General features: G+C 30.1%; 2 protein-coding genes across 2 annotated transcripts in view; one reads left to right on the top strand and one right to left on the bottom strand.

Moving 5' to 3' along the window:
• The window catches only part of LOC119610526 (spondin-1), an 18,635-nt gene extending 15,906 nt beyond the window's left edge, over positions 1-2,729 (top strand). Inside the window, exons 3-6 of the mRNA XM_037965774.1 lie at positions 25-712; positions 773-944; positions 1,631-2,097; positions 2,155-2,729. Coding sequence (XP_037821702.1) covers positions 25-712; positions 773-944; positions 1,631-2,097; positions 2,155-2,597 — 1,770 coding nt within the window. The 3' untranslated portion in view covers positions 2,598-2,729. The remainder of the gene's footprint in view (positions 1-24; positions 713-772; positions 945-1,630; positions 2,098-2,154) is intronic.
• Positions 2,730-22,172, bottom strand: LOC119610527 (sodium-dependent nutrient amino acid transporter 1). The gene is made up of 10 exons (XM_037965775.1): positions 21,874-22,172; positions 10,418-10,790; positions 7,012-7,309; positions 6,715-6,943; positions 6,383-6,653; positions 6,216-6,319; positions 3,685-3,874; positions 3,351-3,627; positions 3,107-3,283; positions 2,730-3,043 (listed from the first exon to the last, which is right to left on the bottom strand). Exons 2-10 carry the CDS (start codon positions 10,637-10,639, stop codon positions 2,793-2,795), a joined length of 2,019 nt encoding a protein of 672 aa, XP_037821703.1. The 5' UTR covers positions 10,640-10,790; positions 21,874-22,172; the 3' UTR covers positions 2,730-2,792.

Below are 22,172 nucleotides of genomic sequence, written 5' to 3'. Positions count from 1 at the left end.
TTATTTGAATATTTTTCTTAATAGTTTGTTTTCGAGGGTATTTGGTCGAATGAGACTCATCCCAAAGATTTTCCCTTCACCGTTTGGTTGACTCACTTTTCCGATATTGTGGGTGCTTCGCATGAAGCCAATTTCTCTTTCTGGGGCGAAAATCACATAGCTACTGATGGCTTCAAGCTGTTGGCTGAATTTGGTTCCCCTAGCGGTTTGGAGGCAGAACTTAGAGCTAAAGGCCCTAAATTGCGCACTTTAATTAAGGCTGCTGGTCTTTGGTATCCCAATGTGAATTCAAATGCCTCTTCCACCTTCCGTGTGGATCGTAAACATCATAAAGTATCTTTGGTTTCTATGTTTGGTCCTTCACCCGATTGGGTAGTAGGTATCAGTGGTGAAGACTTGTGTACTGCTGATTGTTCTTGGAAAGAATCTTTGGACTTTGATTTGTATCCCTGGGACGCTGGTACTGATAGTGGCATTACATATATGTCGCCCAATTTGGAAACTCAACCTAGAGAACGCATGTACCGCATTACCACCATGTATCCCGAAGATCCTCGTTCTCCTTTCTATAATCCTAAATCGAGAGATATGACTCCTTTGGCTAAGCTGTATATCAGAAGAGAAAAGATTATTTCTAGAAATTGTGATGATGATTTCTTGCAGGCTCTACAAGTGGAGACTTCAGATGCTAGTGAAGATCAAGATACTAGAGGTAGGTTTATAATTTCAATTGCTTGGAAATTGTCTAAAGTTGTTTTTGTTATTTTTAAAGTGGAATGTCGTGTTACGGAATATAGCGATTGGGCTCCTTGTTCGGTTACTTGCGGCAAAGGCATTCGTATGCGTTCTCGTCAATATTTGAATCCTGAGAAAGCTGAAATGGCTAAGTGCTCTAGACAATTGATTTCGAAGGAAATGTGTGTTGCTGATATTCCAGAATGTGGGTAAGTAATCCTGAATGCAAATTTTAATTACTATATTGCAGAATCAAAATCCCAAACTTAGATCCAAATATAGACGAATCAGTTGACTAGAATATAAAAAGATAAGACTGTAGACTAGAATATAGTCTAGACTAAAGACTAGATTTTAGTCAAGACTATAGACCAGACTTAACCGTATACAATAGTTATTCCAGACTAGGGACAAGTTTGGAATGTAGATTAGATAATAATAAAGCCTATAGACTAGATTATAATCAAGAGTATAATAGTCCACACTATAGACCAAACAATATATCAGACCATAGTTCGGTCCATAGTTCAGAATATAGACTAGACTATTATCCAGACTATAGACTAGACTATAGTCCAGACCTTAGTCCAGATTATAGACTAGGCTATAGTCCAGACTTTGACTAGACCTTAGTCCAGATTATATACCAGACCACAGCATACAGTCCAGTCTTTGGACTATAGATTAGACTGTAATCCAGAATAAAGACTAGACTGTAGTACAAACTAGTCCGCAAAGTAGACTAGACCATAGACTAGATTATAGTCTAGGCTATAGACCAAAGTATAGTCCAGACTATAGACAAAAAAATATAGCAAATCATAGTTCGGACTAAAAGCCAAATTATATATAAGATATATATATATATTCTAACTTGTTTCTTTACTTTATAAAGAACCCAACAAGATGACGATGATGAGGGTGAAAATTTAGCCAAATCAATTTCCCTGGTCAACGAAAATGGTGATGGCGCTGGCGTTTGTCAAACCACAGCCTGGAGTCCTTGGTCTGACTGCTCGGCTACGTGTGGTATCGGTATTACAATGCGTACTCGTACTTTCCTCAATCACGTAGGTCGTAAACGTTGTCCCCATATATCGGTGGTGGAAAAACAAAAATGCATGAAACCCGAATGCACTTTCGAACAAATTGAGTTACCTGATCCAATGTGCCCCACTACACAGTGGAGTGATTGGAGTCCCTGCTCGGCCACTTGCGGTAAGGGTGTAACTATTCGTAAACGTATATTGCTATTGGAGGATGAATCCGTTAAGCAGAACTGCACCAAACGTATGGAATTGGATCAGCAAAAGGAGTGTTCAGTGGCGCAGGATTGTACTATAACATATGATATGGCTAAGGGTAAGATTTTGAATTGAATTTTGAAGAAAAGTCCTTTTGATTTTCCACTGTTTATAGATATTTGTGTGGAACGTTATGATACCGGGCCCTGTCGTGGCAGCTATATGCGCTATGCCTACAATAAGGATACTGGACGCTGTGAAACTTTCACCTATGGTGGCTGTCGTGGTAATCGTAACAATTTCCTTACCGAAAACGATTGCATGAACACTTGCAGTATTTTGGGTGCAACACAGAGTTCTTCACCGCAAATAACTACTACTCGTCCCATTACCACTTTATCTTTAGCAACAGCTCATCATGCTAAAATCGATCCAGAGGATGGTATCCCCGAAGCTTGCGTTATGACTGAATGGTCTAATTGGTCTGAGTGTAGTGTACGCTGCGGTTTGGGCTATTCACAACGTTATCGTTATGTTATTAGTGAACCCAAGAATGGTGGACAACCTTGCCCCAAGCGTACCGTTAAAAGACGTCGCTGTACCATGACCGATTGTTAAAATAAAAGAGTCAAGGTGTTAAGTCTATGCCTCAACTTAATAATGAATGAAATTTTATAAGTTTTAACAAATATTTTTTGGAAGCTTTGTAGTTATAAAGCAATAAAGTTAAAAGAATTTCATTAGAAGATATTTTTCATTTAAAATTATTTATTTACAAAAGCTTTAATTAAGGAAAGTTAAAAATCTGAACTTTTAACCAAATATATTATCATATATTCTATACCAGAATCCATTCCTTTTAAACATCAGCTCTATTTTTGAGTCATCCATACAAAGTTTATATACCTTTAACACCGTAGGATCCAAGGGACCCCAATCTGCTTTAGGTTTAAAAGAATTTACAAAACGTTCCCATAGCGTACCGCCGGGACATTTGTGCACCGCATGTATGCCCCAAAATAATAATTGTCCTATGCCGAAAGCCGATAAACACCAGCCAAAAACTGAAATTTAGAATAGGTTTTATCATATATCAAAAATAAATTATTAAAGGTTCTAAAACTCACTATATACACCATCTTGATAAGTATAGCCATTGTATTGTAAGGGTTCATATTCCACTAAAGTATAAATTAGAATGGCAGCCATAAAAGCGGGTGTTATAATGCCCCAACATAGGCGGTAATATATAGAAGTTTTAATGCCCAACATAAAATGTATATCTTTGCATAATTGTTTAACTCCTGAAATATAAAAAAAGGTTTAAAACTTATACTCAGATTTGATGCCAATCTAATTCACATTACTTACCATATATCCAACCCACAGCTATAAGTTCAAATATAGCCAATACCAGAGCCACAAAAGAGGCACCATAAAAGTCCAACAAATTTAAAATATACTGGCCTCCCGGCGTAATATACAACAGACCTAAACCATAACAAGTAACGGCTAGACACACCACTATAATCCATTGTTTGATGTGGGTAAAACGATCGCGTATAACAGTCATAACACACGAAGCCATGCCCACATTACTGCCAATGCCCAGTACAAATAGCATTAGGAAGAATAACACCGAAAATATCTAATATATAGAAATTATTATTAAAAATGTAATATTTGGTAAATGTTTTCAAATTACCTGAGGGACAAATTTAAATTTTGCTATAGCATCTGGATAGGATATAAACGCTAAACCGGGACCACCTTTGACAACACTTCGAATATCGGTAGTATTGGATTCATAGGCTAAATTACCCAAAATACCAAAAATAATAATGCCCGATAACAGTGAGGTAAATGTGTCGAGTGAAGTGATAATGTTGCAGTCTCTGAAATTTTATAATAATTGAACGATATTAATATTTTATAGAGATCAAACCGGGTCATACTAGTCTATAGTCTAGTCTAGTCTATAGTCTAGTCTATAGTCTAGTCTATAGTCTAGTCTATAGTCTAGTCTAGTAGTCTAGTCTAGTCTATAGTCTAGTCTATAGTCTAGTCTATAGTCTAGTCTATAGTCTAGTCTATAGTCTAGTCTATAGTCTAGTCTATAGTCTAGTCTATAGTCTAGTCTATAGTCTAGTCTATAGTCTAGTCTATAGTCTAGTCTATAGTCTAGTCTATAGTCTAGTCTATAGTCTAGTCTATAGTCTAGTCTATAGTCTAGTCTATAGTCTAGTCTATAGTCTAGTCTATAGTCTAGTCTATAGTCTAGTCTATAGTCTAGTCTATAGTCTAGTCTAGTCTATAGTCTAGTCTATAGTCTAGTCTATAGTCTAGTCTATAGTCTAGTCCATAGTCTAGTCTATAGTCTAGTCTATAGTCTAGTCTATAGTCTAGTCTATAGTCTAGTCTATAGTCTAGTCTATAGTCTAGTCTATAGTCTAGTCTATAGTCTAGTCTATAGTCTAGTCTATAGTCTAGTCTATAGTCTAGTCTATAGTCTAGTCTATAGTCTAGTCTATAGTCTAGTCTATAGTCTAGTCTATAGTCTAGTCTATAGTCTAGTCTATAGTCTAGTCTATAGTCTAGTCTATAGTCTAGTCTATAGTCTAGTCTATAGTCTAGTCTATAGTCTAGTCTATAGTCTAGTCTATAGTCTAGTCTATAGTCTAGTCTATAGTCTAGTCTATAGTCTAGTCTATAGTCTAGTCTATAGTCTAGTCTATAGTCTAGTCTATAGTCTAGTCTATAGTCTAGTCTATAGTCTAGTCTATAGTCTAGTCTATAGTCTAGTCTATAGTCTAGTCTATAGTCTAGTCTATAGTCTAGTCTATAGTCTAGTCTATAGTCTAGTCTATAGTCTAGTCTATAGTCTAGTCTATAGTCTAGTCTATAGTCTAGTCTATAGTCTAGTCTATAGTCTAGTCTATAGTCTAGTCTATAGTCTAGTCTATAGTCTAGTCTATAGTCTAGTCTATAGTCTAGTCTATAGTCTAGTCTATAGTCTAGTCTATAGTCTAGTCTATAGTCTAGTCTATAGTCTAGTCTATAGTCTAGTCTATAGTCTAGTCTATAGTCTAGTCTATAGTCTAGTCTATAGTCTAGTCTATAGTCTAGTCTATAGTCTAGTCTATAGTCTAGTCTATAGTCTAGTCTATAGTCTAGTCTATAGTCTAGTCTATAGTCTAGTCTATAGTCTAGTCTATAGTCTAGTCTATAGTCTAGTCTATAGTCTAGTCTATAGTCTAGTCTATAGTCTAGTCTATAGTCTAGTCTATAGTCTAGTCTATAGTCTAGTCTATAGTCTAGTCTAGTCTATAGTCTAGTCTATAGTCTAGTCTATAGTCTAGCCTATAGTCTAGTCTATAGTCTAGTCTATAGTCTAGTCTATAGTCTAGAATATAGTCTAGTCTATAGTCTAGTCTATAGTCTAGTCTATAGTCTAGTCTAGTCTATAGTCTAGTCTAGTCTAGTCTAGTCTATAGTCTAGTCTAGTCTAGTCTAGTCTAGTCTAGTCTAGTCTAGTCTAGTCTAGTCTAGTCTAGTCTAGTCTAGTCTTGTCTAGGCTAGTCTAGTCTAGTCTAGGCTAGTCTAGTCTAGTCTAGTATAGTCTAGTCTATAGTCTAGTCTAGTCTATAGTCTAGTCTATTCTATAGTCTAGTCTATTCTATAGTCTAGTCTATAGTCTAGTCTAGTCTATAGTCTAGTCTATAGTCTAGTCTATAGTCTAGTCTATAGTCTAGTCTATAGTCTAGTCAATAGTCTAGTCTATAGTCTAGTCTATAGTCTAGTCTATAGTCTAGTCTATAGTCTAGTCTATAGTCTAGTCTATAGTCTAGTCTATAGTCTAGTCTATAGTCTAGTCTATAGTCTAGTCTATAGTCTAGTCTATAGTCTAGTCTATAGTCTAGTCTATAGTCTATTCTATAGTCTAGTCTATAGTCTAGTCTATAGTGTAGTCTATAGTCTAGTCTATAGTCTAGTCTATAGTCTAGTCTATAGTCTAGTCTATAGTCTAGTCTATAGTCTAGTCTATAGTCTAGTCTATAGTCTAGTCTATAGTCTAGTCTATAGTCTAGTCTATAGTCTAATCTATAGTCTAGTCTATAGTCTAGTCTATAGTCTAGTCTATAGTCTAGTCTATAGTCTAGTCTATGATCTAGTCTATAGTCTAGTCCATGGTCTAGTCTAGTCTTTATTAACATAAATTAAAAATATATTCACTACCTCTTAATATTATGTCCAAAACGATTATAGGATGCATACATGACGATATTGCCAAAACAAATGGCCAATGAAAAGAACACTTGGGTAACAGCTGCATACCAGACCTATAAAAGTAATCCCTGTTTTAAATAAAATGCATAACCAAACTCTAAATGAGAAACATTTACCTTAGGATCCAACAATTTATCCCATTGAGGTTTAAGGAAATACAAAACTCCATCAAAGGCGCCCGGCAAGGTTAAGGAACGCACCAGTAAAATTAACATAATACAATAGGGGAAAATGGCTAAAAAATAAGAAGCTTTGCCGGAACTTTTAACACCTTTAATAACAATTGAAGCTATAATTAACCAGGACACGGCTAAGGTTATACATAACGACCAACTGGGATAGCCGATGCCATCGTCAATGCTATCTTTTTCACGTAAAATTATATTTCTGAAAAACCATGTTATTAACTAAATTATTGAAATATATATTTTTCACCTTTATCACTTACATAAAATAAAACTCTGCTGAGGTAGTTTTAACCTCCGCACCTGCTACTTGCATAAAATCATCAGCCTTTGGTTTCGAATCAATACACATATCACCCCATTCTTCCCGACAAAAACTCCATGGTAAAGTGGGATAGAAAGAGTCCACAAAATAACGCAAAGTTAAAGCCATTAAGGTGGCATAGTAGGTGGTCACCACACCGGTAGCTAAAACTTGTCCATAGCCCACACCTTTATAGATAAAATCACACTTTTTAATAGAAAACTTTTTTTCCTCAAAATTTTGTATATCAAGGTACCTCTCATTATGGGCGCAAAATCATAGACTTTAACACTGCCTCTGCTAGAAAATTGTCCCAATAACATTTCCATATAATACACTGGTTTACCCACTAAAAATAATACTATTATGTATGGTATCACAAATGCTCCACCACCATTATCCAGAGCGGTAAAGGGAAAACGCCATACATTGCCCAGGCCAACCGATAGCGCTATGCAGGACATAAGGAATTCTATTTCATTACCCCAATTTTCACGTTGGGGTTGTTTGGCATCGCTAGGATTTTCCGGATCTCCATTGGGAAGAGGATATTTCTGCAAATGTTTAGGGAGTGAATAGTTTTTTTTTAATATGAAGAGAATTTTGGACTTTTATTTGGATATAATCATTTTCGAGAACTAGAACTGAAGTTAAACAGAACTAGAACAGAATTAGAATAGAACGGGAATAGAACTAGAACAGAACTAGAACAGAACTAGAACAGAACTAGAACTAGAACAGAACTAGAACTAGAACAGAACTAGAACAGAACTAGAACAGAACTAGAACAGAACTAGAACAGAACTAGAACAGAACTAGAACAGAACTAGAACAGAACTAGAACAGAACTAGAACAGAACTAGAACAGAACTAGAACAGAACTAGAACAGAACTAGAACAGAACTAGAACAGAACTAGAACAGAACTAGAACAGAACTAGAACAGAACTAGAACAGAACTAGAACAGAACTAGAACAGAACTAGAACAGAACTAGAACAGAACTAGAACAGAACTAGAACAGAACTAGAACAGAACTAGAACAGAACTAGAACAGAACTAGAACAGAACTAGAACAGAGCTAGAACAGAACTAGAACAGAACTAGAACAAGAACATAACTAGAACAGAACTAGAACAGAATTAGAACAGAACTAGAACCGAACTAGAACAGAACTAGAACTGAACTAGAACTGAACTAGAACAGAACTAGAACAGAACGAGAACAGAACTAGAACAGAACTAGAACAGAACTAGAACAGAACTAGAACAGAACTAGAACAGAACTAGAACAGAACTAGAACAGAACTAGAACAGAACTAGAACAGAACTAGAACAGAACTAGAACAGAACTAGAACAGAACTAGAACAGAACTAGAACAGAACTAGAACAGAACTAGAACAGAACTAGAACAGAACTAGAACAGAACTAGAACAGAACTAGAACAGAACTAGAACAGAACTAGAACAGAACTAGAACAGAACTAGAACAGAACTAGAACAGAACTAGAACAGAACTAGAACGACTAGAACAGAACTAGAACAGAACTAGAACTGAACTAGAACAGAACTAGAACAGAACTAGAGCAGAACTAGAAGAGAACTAGAACAGAACTAGAACAGAACTGGAACAGAACTAGAACAGAACTAGAACAGAACTAGAACAGAACTTGAACAGAACTAGAACAGAACTAGAACAGAACTAGAACTGAACTAGAACTGAACTAGAACAGAACTAGAACAGAACTAGAACAGAACTAGAACAGAACTAGAACAGAACTAGAACAGAACTAGAACAGAACTAGAACAGAACTAGAACAGAACTAGAACAGAACTAGAACAGAACTAGAACAGAACTAGAACAGAACTAGAACAGAACTAGAACAGAACTAGAACAGAACTAGAACAGAACTAGAACAGAACTAGAACAGAACTAGAACAGAACTAGAACTAGAACAGAACTAGAACAGAACTAGAACAGAACTAGAACAGAACTAGAACAGAACTAGAACAGAACTAGAACAGAACTAGAACAGAACTAGAACTAGAACTAGAACTAGAACTAGAACTAGAACAGAACTAGAACAGAACTAGAACAGAACTAGAACAGAACTAGAACAGAACTAGAACAGAACTAGAACAGAACTAGAACAGAACTAGAACAGAACTAAAACAGAACAAGAACAGAACTAGAACAAAACTAGAACAAAACTAGAACAGAACTAGAACAGAACTAGAACAGAACTAGAACAGAACTAGAACAGAACTAGAACTAGAACAGAACTAGAACAGAATTAGAACAGAACTAGAACTAGAAACAGAACTAGAACAGAACTAGAACAGAACTAGAACAGAACTAGAACAGAACTAGAACAGAACTAGAACAGAACTAGAACAGAACTAGAACAGAACTAGAACAGAACTAGAACAGAACTAGAACAGAACTAGAACAGAACTAGAACAGAACTAGAACAGAACTAAACAGAACTAAAACAGAACTAGAACAGAACTAGAACAGAACTAGAACAGAACTAGAACAGAACTAGAACAGAACTAGAACAGAACTAGAACACAACTAGAACAGAACTAGAACAGAATTAGAACAGAACTAGAACAGAACTAGAACAGAACTAGAACAGAACTAAAACAGAACTAAAACAGAACTAGAACAGAACTAGAACAGAACTAGAACTAGAACAGAACTAGAACTAGAACAGAACTAGAAAAGAACTGGAACAGAACTAGAACAGAACTAGAACAGAACTAGAACAGAACTAGAACAGAACTAGAACAGAACTAGAACAGAACTGAAGTAGAACTGAACTAGAACTGAACTAGAACTGAACTAGAACTGAACTAGAACTGAACTAGAACTGAACTAGAACTGAACTAGAACTGAACTAGAACTGAACTAGAACTGAACTAGAACTGAACTAGAACTGAACTAGAACTGAACTAGAAATGAACTAGAACTGAATTAGAACTGAACTAGAACTGAACTAGAACCGAAGTAGAACGGAACTAGAACTGAACTATAACTAGAACTGAACTAGAACTGAACTAGAACTGAACTAGAACTGAACTAGAACTGAACTAGAACTGAGCTAGAACTGAACTAGAACTGAACTAGAACTGAACTAGAACTGAACTAGAACTGAACTAGAACTGAACTAGAACTGAACTAGAACTGAACTAGAACTGAACTAGAACTGAACTAGAACTGAACTAGAACTGAACTGAACTAGAACTGAACTGAACTAGAACTGAACTAGAATTGAACTAGAACTGAACAACAACTTAACTAGAACTGAACTAGAACTGAACTAGAACTGAACTAGAACTGAACTAGAACTGAACTACAACTGAACTAGAACTGAACAATAACTGAACTAGGGCTGAACTAGGACTAAATTAGAAGAGAACTAGAACAGAATGGACATATGTATGTTAATGATTAATGGTATAACTATGCAAAGTCGGTGAAAATCTGGAAGGCTTTCTTTGATATTGTCTCTTTCGAAATTATATCCAAATATCTTCCAACACAGAATGGGAAATTCTAAAGAACGCTCAGGAACCTGAATTTCTGATTATCGGATGATCCTGCTTTAAACCTAACTTTGACATTGTATAATCGGAAGTATTGTATATACCTATGTACTCACATTTCCATTTAGATCAGTACCAATTCTCTCCACATTCTCTACTGCAGCAATATTCATACTCCTCACCGATTCTCTCTTCGACGACATTCCCGTTGAACCACTGTCACCATCATCATCAGCCTTACGATATTCTCCAGGTATGGAAGCATTCGATGCATATCTGGAATGAACATATGCTGGATTGACAAAAGCACCATCATAATCAACACTTGCTGCTGCCATTATTGAACATCAATCGTAAACAACCAAGCAGCCAATAAAATTAAACGAACAGCCACTAACACACACCGATAAACTAGTGATCGGTGGAATTTTAAACTTTTTTACTATGTTCCAAAAGTAGCAAAATATTTGTCAAGGACAATACCATGATCTGTAAGTGGAAAAATAACAATAAAAAACATTATTATTATAAACACACACTTTATACAACAATTGAGCAATAAATGACAGTAATTTGTTGTTTGCATTAAAACAACAAAAACTAAGTAAAATCGTTTGTGATTTGAAGTAGTAAGAATAGACATTGCTAACTCACAACCGTATGTAGAATTGACAATAACCTTGCACCACAAGTGCAATGGACTGTGCCCATAATTTACACTTAACCAAAACTTACAATTTGAAAATTTTATATAAAATGTTTTTTTTTTTTTCAAATTATGAATTATGCAGCTGCATTATAATTATAAGACTACAATGTACGATATATGCATGATATCGTATAACTTTGGTTTTATGTGGACCCTACATGCCTCATTAACTTTTCTAAGTCATAAACAAAATTTTTGTGGAAATGTTTAGTTGCACCCTTCACCAGAAGCGTTAGAGGATTCGCAACGGTTGGTATTCCATTTGTTGCACTTAAGAGTATATGAAAGCAAAGGGTAGTAGTCCTGTGACTGGTTCTTTGGGGTAGGGAAAGGTAACAGTTCCAATGTGGCGATATCTTAGAAATAGATAAATTCTCTATATAGAGAAAATTTCGATAAATTTTTAATTATAGAAAACATTTGATAAATTTTCGATAAATTCTCCTTTTATAGAAAACGTTCGTAAATTGTCTATTGTTAGAAAATTTTCGATAAATTTTGTATTTAAAGAAAATTTTCGATAAATTCTCTATTTATGGAAAATTTTCGATAAACTCTATATTTATGGAAAATTTTCGATAAATTTTGTATTTACAGAAAATTTCCGATAAATTCTCTATTTATATAAATTTTTCGATAAATTCTCTGTTTATAGAAAATTTTCTATAAATTCTTAATTATAGAAAATTTTCTATAAATTTTTAATTATAGAAAATTTTTGATAAATTCTCTATTTCTAGAAAATTTTCGATAAATTTTGTATTTACAGACAATCTTCGATAAATTTTCTTTTCATAGAAAATTTTCGATAAATTGTCTATTTATAGAAATTTTTCGATAAATTCTGTATTTATAGAAAATTTACGAAAAATTATATAATTCTCTATTTAGAGAATATTTTCGATAACTTCTCTATTTATGGAAAATTTTCGATAAATTCTCTTCTTATAGAGAAAGTTCTCTATTTACAGAAAATTTGCGATAAATTCTCTATTTATATAAAATTTTCGATAAATTCTCTATTTATAGATAATTTCGATAAATTTTTATATATAGAAAATTTTCGATAAATTCTTGATTTATAGAAAATATTCGAAAACATCTCTATTTATAGAAAGTTTTCGATAAATTCTCTTTTTATAGAGAATTTCTGATAAACTCTCTATTTATATAAAATTTTCGATAAATTCTCTTTTTACAGAGAATTTCCGATAAATTCTCTATTTATAGAAAATTTTCGATAAATTCTCTTTTTATAGAGAATTTCCGATAAATTCTCTATTTATAGAAAATTTTCGATAAATTCTCTATTTATAGAAAATTTTCGATAAATTCTCTATTTATAGAAAATTTTTGATAAATTCTCTATTTATAGAAAATTTTCGATAAATTTTCTATTTATAGAAAATTTTCGATAAATTCTCTATTTATAGAAATTTTTCGATAAATTCTCTATTTATAGAAATTTTTCGATAAATTATTTATTTATAGAAAAATTTCGATAAATTCTTTATTTATAGAAAAATTTCGATAAATTCTTTATTTATAGAAAATTTTCGATAAATTCTTTTTTATATAAAATTTTCGTTAAATTTTCTATTTATATAAAATTTTCGATAAATTCTCTATTAATAGAAAATTTTCGATAAATTCGCTATTTATGGAATTTTTTTTTTATAGAAAATTTTCGATAACTTCTCTATTTATAGAAACTTTTAAATCAATTTTCAAATTATAGAATGTTTTTGATTAAGTTTCGATGTTAGGAATAATTTTGATAAATTCTCTATTTATGTAAAATTTTCATTAATTTTTCAGATTATATAAAATTTTGATTTTATTTCAACGTAGCGTACCTCATAATTCCCTTCCAAACTTTATTGCGATTTATTCACTTGTGTTTGCCCACTAACCAATTTAAAAAAATGCAATAAAACTTTGCACGGTTTAAGCATGTGAGCATAAATCTGCTGCAGCTCATTACTGTCTATTCAAATGCTTTTGTTTTCGTTTATTTCAAATTTTTAATAAATTTTCCGCTTAAATCCGGTTTTTTTAAATAACTTTTTGTTTGATTTTTTTTGCTTGTTGCAAATTAATGCAGCAGCAAAATGAATTGAGTTGAGGAGGCATCATTTGGTTGCAAATTATTCACACATTGTGCACTTCACTTTCGTTTGTTTCGCTCCATGTTTGGCGGGTGTTGGGTGTTGTTGCTTTTGCTGGAGTTCACATACCAGCTCATTGATGCAGCACAAATAAATATTGACACAATGACTTCGTAATATACTAAACTTTAAAGTTATGAAGTAATCAAGAAAAATAGGAAAAAAATATTGTAAAAAAAACAATAAAAAAAGAAGACGAAAAAAAAACATGTTGAACAATTGCAAAATGTTTTGTTTTTGGTGTTTGGCCTTTGCAAATAACAACAATAGCAACAATAGAGAGATGCAATGATAGTAGTGTATGCCACACAAATTGAGGAGGACAGATTGAGAATTTATCGAAAATTTCCTATAAATAGAGAATTTATCGAAAATTTCCTATAAATAGAGAATTTATCGAAAATTTCCTATAAATAGAGAATTTATCGAAAATTTTCTATAAATACGGAATTTATCGAAAATTTTCTATAAATACGGAATTTATCGAAAATTTTCTATAAATACAGAATTTATCGAAAATTTTCTATAAATAGAGAATTTATCGAAAATTTTCTATAAATAGAGAATTTATCGAAAATTTTCTATAAATAGAGAATTTATCGAAAATTTTCTATAAATAGAGAATTTACCGAAAAATTTTTTTAAATAGAGAATTTATCGAAAGTTTTCTATAAATAGATAATTTATCGAAAGTTTTCAATAAATAGAGAATTTATCGAAAGTTTTCTATAAATAGAGAATTTATCGAATAAGAACTTATCGAAAATTTTCTATAAATAAAGAAATTATCGAAAATTTTCTATGGAGAACTTATCGAAAATTTTCTATAAATGGAGGATTTATCGAAAGAATAGAGAATTTATCAAAAATTGTCTATAGAGAATTTATCGAAAATTTTTTATAAATAGAGAATTTATCGAAAATTTTCTATGGAGAACTTATCGAAAATTTTCTATAAATGGAGAATTTATCGAAAGAATAGAGAATTTATCAAAAATTGTCTATAGAGAATTTATCGAAAATTTTCTATAAATAGAGAATTTATCGAAAATTTTCTATAAATAGAGAATTTATCGAAAATGTTTTATAAATAGAGAATTTATCGAAAATTTTCTATAGAGAACTTATCGAAAATTTTCTATAATAAGAGAATTTATCGAAAATTTTCCATAAATAGAGAATTTATCAAATGTTTTCCATAATTAGAGAATTTATCGAAAATTTTCCATAAATAGAATATTTATCAAAAATTTTCTATAGAATTTATCGAAATTTATTTCCATAAATAGAGAATTTATCGAAAATTTTCTATAAATAGAAAAGTTATCGAAAATTTTCCATAAACATTGAATTTTCGATAAATTTTCTATAAATAGAAAATTTATCGAAAATTTTATATAAATATAAAAGTTATCGAAAATTTTCTATAAAAGAAAATTTATCGAAAATTTTCTATAAATTGCGAAGTTATCGAAAATTTTCTATAAATACAAAAGTTATCGAAAATTTTCTATAAATACAAAAGTTATCGAAAATTTTCTATAAATACAAAAGTTATCGAAAATTTTCTATAAATACAAAAGTTATCGAAAATTTTCTATAAATACAAAATTTATCGAAAATTTTCTATAAATAAAAAATTTATCGAAAATTTTCTATAAATAGAAAATTTATCGAAAATTTTCTATAAATAGAAAATTTATCGAAAATTTTCTATAAATAGAAAATGTATCGAAAATTTTCTATAAATAGAAAATTTATCGAAAATTTTCTATAAAAAGAGAATTTATCGAAAATTTTCTATAAATAGAAAAGTTATCGAAAATTTTCTATAATTAGAGAATTTATCGAAAATTTTCTATAAATTAAGAATTTTCATAAATTAAGAATTTTCATAAATTAAGAATTTTTAAAAATTTCTTTGCAAATATTGAATGATTTTAAAAATTTCGTCATATTTCATATTTGACCCACTGTGCAGCATTTTCATTGACATTTTTTTGCACAATAATTTTACTCCAACCACAAATATTTACAAGTATATAAATTTTTTTCTTTATTGTAATATTTCGTGTGAATCGTAATGTTTCATTGATTATATGAATCTAATGATGATGATGATGAATATGATGTACAAAATAATTATTTATTACTTCATTACAAACACTTGTCTAAATACGAGTAGTAGGTATGTATGTACTTTTATAAATGTGCAAAAACGTGAAATTAAGTACTTTTTTTTTATAAAAGTTCTTAGAAATAGTAATTAATTAAATTTTATTGCCATAATTTTAAACTAAAGTTATTTAGTTAAAAAAATAATTAAATAATTTGTTGTTGCTTTTAAACAGAGTTTATTGACAGCAATTCTTTTATCTCAAAACAAACTGGAGAAATGTGACTGATAACATTTTACACTTTTTTATGGACCTATCGCTATTTGCATGTAAAATACTTTTTTCAAATGTTATGGCGGTACAGATATAAACAATGTGTTAATAATTGTGTGGTTAAACTAATTTAAAATTATTTACATTTTTTGTTATAATGTACCCTAGAACAGTGTTAGTAGTACTTCACTTCCCGATTAAATTTACCGATGTCTGTCCGACCTAAGTCTTTTTAAATTGATACAAATACATGTTAGGGACCTATATAAAGCCCTCTTCCGCTGATCCGTTTACCATTCATAAATCGCTGCATTTATCAAGTCAAAATTTTAGTTTTATACCTAATGTTTCCCATAGTTGTTTTATAATTGAAAGTAGTTCCCATAAATCTTGTTTTAGGTGAATCCATTTTAAATATCAGTTTCAAAACAAACTTTATTTTTGCCATGATCATTTATAGTTCCCCTATAAGACCAAATTCTTTAAATTATTCTATATCCTTTCGAACAAAACTGTCTTCACTGGGACATAGTCGTTAAACAATTTCATCTGGTTTTAAAATTTATAATTTTTTTATTGATAAAATGGAACATTTTGTAAAGATATAAATCTTTTATTTACTGTTAAAAAAAAACATTCTTATTTTTTCAGAACTTGTTCCTAATCATTGTTTGTTAAGCTTTACATCCCCAATTATAAAGATATATTTTCAAATTTAGTTACAATTTCATTTTTGTCATTTGATAATATTATCCAAGTTGTAAACTTAACTAGATAAGAGCAACAGGTGTTATTTGGCAACTGAATACAAATTTGAGAGGTTAGAAGATCCAAAGAAATTCACAATTCTATATATGTATACTAAAGTGACATTAGCTGGTTAGTGGTCAGCGTTCTAAGTAGTCTGGTAGACCGGAGGTCGTGGGTCGATAGAGGACTAGTTGAATTTTTTTCGGATTTTATGTACATAACTAACTAACTAACTACTAACTAACTAACTAACTAACTAACTAACTAACTAACTAACTAACTAACTAACTAACTAACTAACTAACTACTAACTAACTAACTACTAACTAACTAACTAACTAACTAACTAACTAACTAACTACTAACTAACTAACTAACTACTACTAACTAACTAACTAACTAACTAACTAACTAACTAACTAACTAACTAACTAACTAACTAACTAACTACTAACTAACTAACTAACTAACTAACTAACTAACTAACTAACTAACTAACTAACTAACTAACTAACTAACTAACTAACTACTACTAACTAACTACTAACTAACTAACTAACTAACTAACTAACTAACTAACTAACTAACTAACTAACTAACTAACTAACTAACTAACTAACTAACTAACTAACTAACTAACTAACTAACTAACTAACTAACTAACTAACTAACTAACTAACTACTAACTAACTAACTAACTAACTAACTAACTAACTAACTAACTAACTAACTAACTAACTAACTAACTAACTAACTAACTAACTAACTAACTAACTAACTAACTACTAACTAACTACTAACTAACTAACTAACTAACTAACTAACTAACTAACTAACTAACTAACTAACTAACTAACTAACTAACTAACTAACTAACTAACTAACTACTAACTAACTAACTAACTAACTAACTAACTAACTAACTAACTAACTAACTAACTAACTAACTAACTAACTAACTAACTAACTAACTAACTAACTAACTAACTAACTAACTAACTAACTAACTAACTAACTAACTAACTAACTAACTAACTAACTAACTAACTAACTAACTAACTAACTAACTAACTAACTAACTAACTACTAACTAACTAACTAACTAACTAACTAACTAACTAACTACTAACTAACTAACTAACTAACTAACTAACTAACTAACTAACTAACTAACTACTAACTAACTAACTAACTAACTAACTAACTAACTACTAACTAACTAACTAACTAACTAACTAACTAACTAACTAACTAACTAACTAACTAACTAACTAACTAACTAACTACTAACTAACTAACTAACTAACTAACTAACTAACTAACTAACTAACTAACTAACTAACTAACTAACTAACTAACTACTACTAACTAACTAACTAACTAACTAACTAACTAACTAACTAACTAACTAACTAACTAACTAACTAACTAACTACTAACTAACTAACTAACTAACTAACTAACTACTAACTAACTAACTAACTAACTAACTACTAACTAACTAACTAACTACTAACTACTAACTAACTAACTAACTAACTACTAACTAACTAACTAACTAACTAACTAACTAACTAACTAACTAACTAACTAACTAACTAACTAACTAACTAACTAACTACTAACTAACTAACTAACTACCTAACTAACTAACTAACTAACTAACTAACTAACTAACTACTAACTAACTAACTAACTAACTAACTAACTAACTAACTAACTAACTAACTAACTAACTAACTAACTAACTAACTAACTACTACTAACTAACTACTAACTAACTACTAACTAACTAACTACTAACTAACTAACTAACTAACTAACTAACTAACTAACTAACTAACTACTAACTAACTAACTAACTAACTACTAACTAACTAACTAACTAACTAACTAACTAACTAACTAACTAACTAACTACTACTAACTAACTAACTAACTAACTAACTAACTAACTAACTACTAACTAACTAACTAACTAACTAACTAACTAACTAACTAACTAACTAACTAACTAACTAACTAACTAACTAACTAACTAACTAACTAACTAACTAACTAACTAACTAACTAACTAACTAACTACTAACTACTACTAACTAACTAACTAACTAACTAACTAACTAACTAACTAACTAACTAACTAACTAACTAACTAACTAACTACTAACTAACTAACTAACTAACTACTAACTAACTAACTACTAACTAACTAACTAACTAACTAACGACTAACTAACTAACTAACTAACTAACTAACTAACTAACTAACTAACTAACTAACTACTACTAACTAACTAACTAACTAACTAACTAACTAACTAACTAACTAACTAACTAACTAACTAACTAACTAACTAACTAACTAACTAACTAACTAACTAACTAACTAACTAACTACTAACTAACTAACTAACTAACTAACTAACTAACTAACTAACTAACTAACTAACTAACTAACTAACTACTAACTAACTAACTAACTAACTACTAACTAACTAACTAACTAACTAACTAACTAACTAACTAACTAACTAACTAACTAACTAACTAACTAACTAACTAACTAACTAACTAACTAACTACTAACTAACTAACTAACTAACTAACTAACTAACTAACTAACTAACTAACTAACTACTAACTAACTAACTAACTAACTAACTAACTAACTAACTACTAACTAACTAACTAACTAACTAACTAACTAACTAACTAACTAACTAACTAACTACTAACTAACTACTAACTAACTAACTAACTAACTAACTAACTAACTAACTAACTAACTAACTAACTAACTAACTAACTAACTAACTACTAACTAACTAACTAACTAACTAACTAACTAACTAACTAACTAACTAACTAACTAACTAACTAACTAACTACTAACTAACTAACTAACTAACTAACTAACTAACTAACTAACTAACTAACTACTAACTAACTAACTAACTAACTAACTAACTAACTAACTAACTAACTAACTAACTACTAACTACTAACTAACTACTAACTAACTAACTAACTAACTAACTAACTAACTACTAACTAACTAACTAACTAACTAACTAACTAACTAACTAACTAACACTAACTAACTAACTAACTAACTAACTAACTACTAACTAACTAACTAACTAACTAACTAACTAACTAACTAACTAACTACTAACTAACTAACTAACTAACTAACTAACTAACTAACTAACTAACTAACTAACTAACTAACTAACTAACTAACTAACTACTAACTAACTAACTAACTAACTAACTAACTAACTAACTAACTAACTAACTACTAACTAACTAACTAACTAACTAATAACTAACTAACTAACTAACTAACTAACTACTAACTAACTAACTAACTAACTAACTAACTAACTAACTAACTAACTAACTAACTAACTAACTAACTAACTAACTAACTAACTACCTAACTAACTAACTAACTAACTACTACTAACTAACTACTAACTAACTAACTAACTACTAACTACTAACTAACTAAACTAACTAACTAACTAACTAACTACTAACTAACTAACTAACTAACTAACTACTAACTAACTAACTAACTAACTAACTAACTAACTAACTAACTAACTACTAACTAACTAACTAACTAACTAACTAACTAACTAACTAACTAACTAACTAACGAACTACTACTAACTAACTAACTAACTAACTAACTAACTAACTAACTAACTAACTAACTAACTAACTAACTAACTAACTAACTAACTAACTAACTAACTACTAACTACTAACTAACTAACTAACTAACTAACTAACTAACTAACTAACTAACTAACTAACTAACTAACTAACTAACTAACTAACTAACTAACTAACTAACTAACTAACTAACTAACTAACTAACTAACTAACTAACTAACTAACTAACTAACTAACTAACTAACTAACTAACTAACTAACTAACTAACTAACAACTAACTAACTAACTACTAACTAACTAACTAACTACTAACTAACTAACTAACTAACTAACTACTAACTAACTAACTAACTAACTAACTAACTAACTAACTAACTACTAACTAACTAACTAACTAACTAACTAACGACTACTAACTAACTAACTAGCTAACTAACTAACTAACTAACTAACTAACTACTACTAACTAACTAACTAACTAACTAACTAACTAACTAACTAACTAACTAACTAACTAACTAACTAACTAACTAACTAACTAACTAACTAACTAACTAACTAACTAACTAACTAACTAACTAACTAACTAACTAACTAACTAACTAACTAACTAACTAACTATAACTAACTAACTAACTAACTAACTAACTAACTACTAACTAACTAGCTAACTAACTAACTACTAACTAACTAACTAACTAACTACTAACTAACTAACTAACTAACTAATACTAACTAACTAACTAACTAACTAACCTAACTAACTACTAACTAACTAACTAACTAACTAACATAACTAACTTAACTAACTAACTAACTAACTAACTAACTAACTAACTAACTAACTAACTAACTAACTAACTAACTAACTACTAACTAACTAACTAACTAACTAACTAACTAACTAACTAACTACGAACTAACTACTAACTAACTACTAACTAACTAACTAACTACAACTAACTAACGAACTAACTAACACTAACTAACTAACTAACTAACTAACAACTAACTACTAACTACTAACTAACTACTAACTAACTAACTAACTAACTACTAACTAACTAACTAACTAACTAACTAACTAACTAACTAACTAACTAACTAACTAACTAACTAACTAACTAACTAACTAACTAACTAACTAACTAACTAACTAACTTAACTAACTAGAACTAACTAACTACTAACTAACTACTAACTAGCTAACTAACACTAACTAACTAACTAACTACTACTAACTAATTAACTAACTAACTAACTAGATAAAACCTTACTGGAACACTTTCTCACACTTGATCAGGAACAATTTGGGACAATTTGCGCCGAATGTTCTCTCTAATTTGCATGCTCCCCTAGAACTACTTACAGAAAACTTATTTGTTTCTAACCAGCTGGACCTGGGTAACGTTATCGGCCATAATATTGACCTATATTTTTCTGCAAGAAAAAAATTAGCGTTTTAGGAGAGTTGGTTCTGAAGAGTTGATTTCGCAATTAACACAAGTCCCGTTAAAAGACATATTTTCAAAAATCTCTCATGTTTATATTAATAGCGAGATATCAAAAATGAATTACTAAAGGATCGAGCCATAATAAGCAAATTCACTTTGAATTAATGAAGAATTTGGCTCAAGCGAGTACAGCAAATTACTGACCCATTATTACAATTTGGCAATAACTAATTATATTGTACTTTAGTTAAAGGATAACGAAAAAGCATAAGGAGATCTTTCCGCCAGCTTATCTTCCCGTATACATATAATAACGATCAACAAATTAACGACATTATGAAATCCTATCTTTAGTTATTGGCAAATTGTAATAATGGGGCTCTGAAATATATACAACTAAATTTATTTCATACCTTCCGAAAATATTTAATAAAAAATTCTATAAATTCCACAAAATAATTGACACTATTAAAATTGTTTTACTTTTTATTTTATATATTTTATAATTTTTTTTTTTATTTAGAACTTAAATAGTTTTGTAATACCGCAATACAACTAAACGGTTTGTAGTCTCGTTTTTCAATATTCTGATTTAATTTGCGTGTATAAATAAACAGTTATTCCGATTTGGCGGTCTTTTTATTTTATTTTCAAACTTGTTTTGATTTTTTTCTCGAAAACGTCTAAACAGTTTAACGTTAAATTTTAAACT

This window comes from Lucilia sericata, unplaced genomic scaffold (assembly GCF_015586225.1).
Source record: "Lucilia sericata isolate MDLA Ls3-8-SP2 unplaced genomic scaffold, ASM1558622v1 Contig001221F_arrow, whole genome shotgun sequence".
Lineage (NCBI taxonomy): Eukaryota > Metazoa > Arthropoda > Insecta > Diptera > Calliphoridae > Lucilia > Lucilia sericata.
This window is presented reverse-complemented; position numbering and strand designations above follow the sequence as displayed.

Bases quoted from the DNA above. Each gene is read 5' to 3' on its own strand.
- LOC119610527 (XM_037965775.1), bottom strand. From the start codon at position 10,639: ATGGCAGCAGCAAGTGTTGATTATGATGGTGCTTTTGTCAATCCAGCA. The intron at 3,628-3,684 runs GTAATTTGAAAA...TCTATATATTAG, and splicing joins AATTTAAATTTGTCCCTCAG to ATATTTTCGGTGTTATTCTT. The intron at 3,044-3,106 runs GTGAGTTTTAGA...TCTAAATTTCAG, and splicing joins TTATCAAGATGGTGTATATA to TTTTTGGCTGGTGTTTATCG.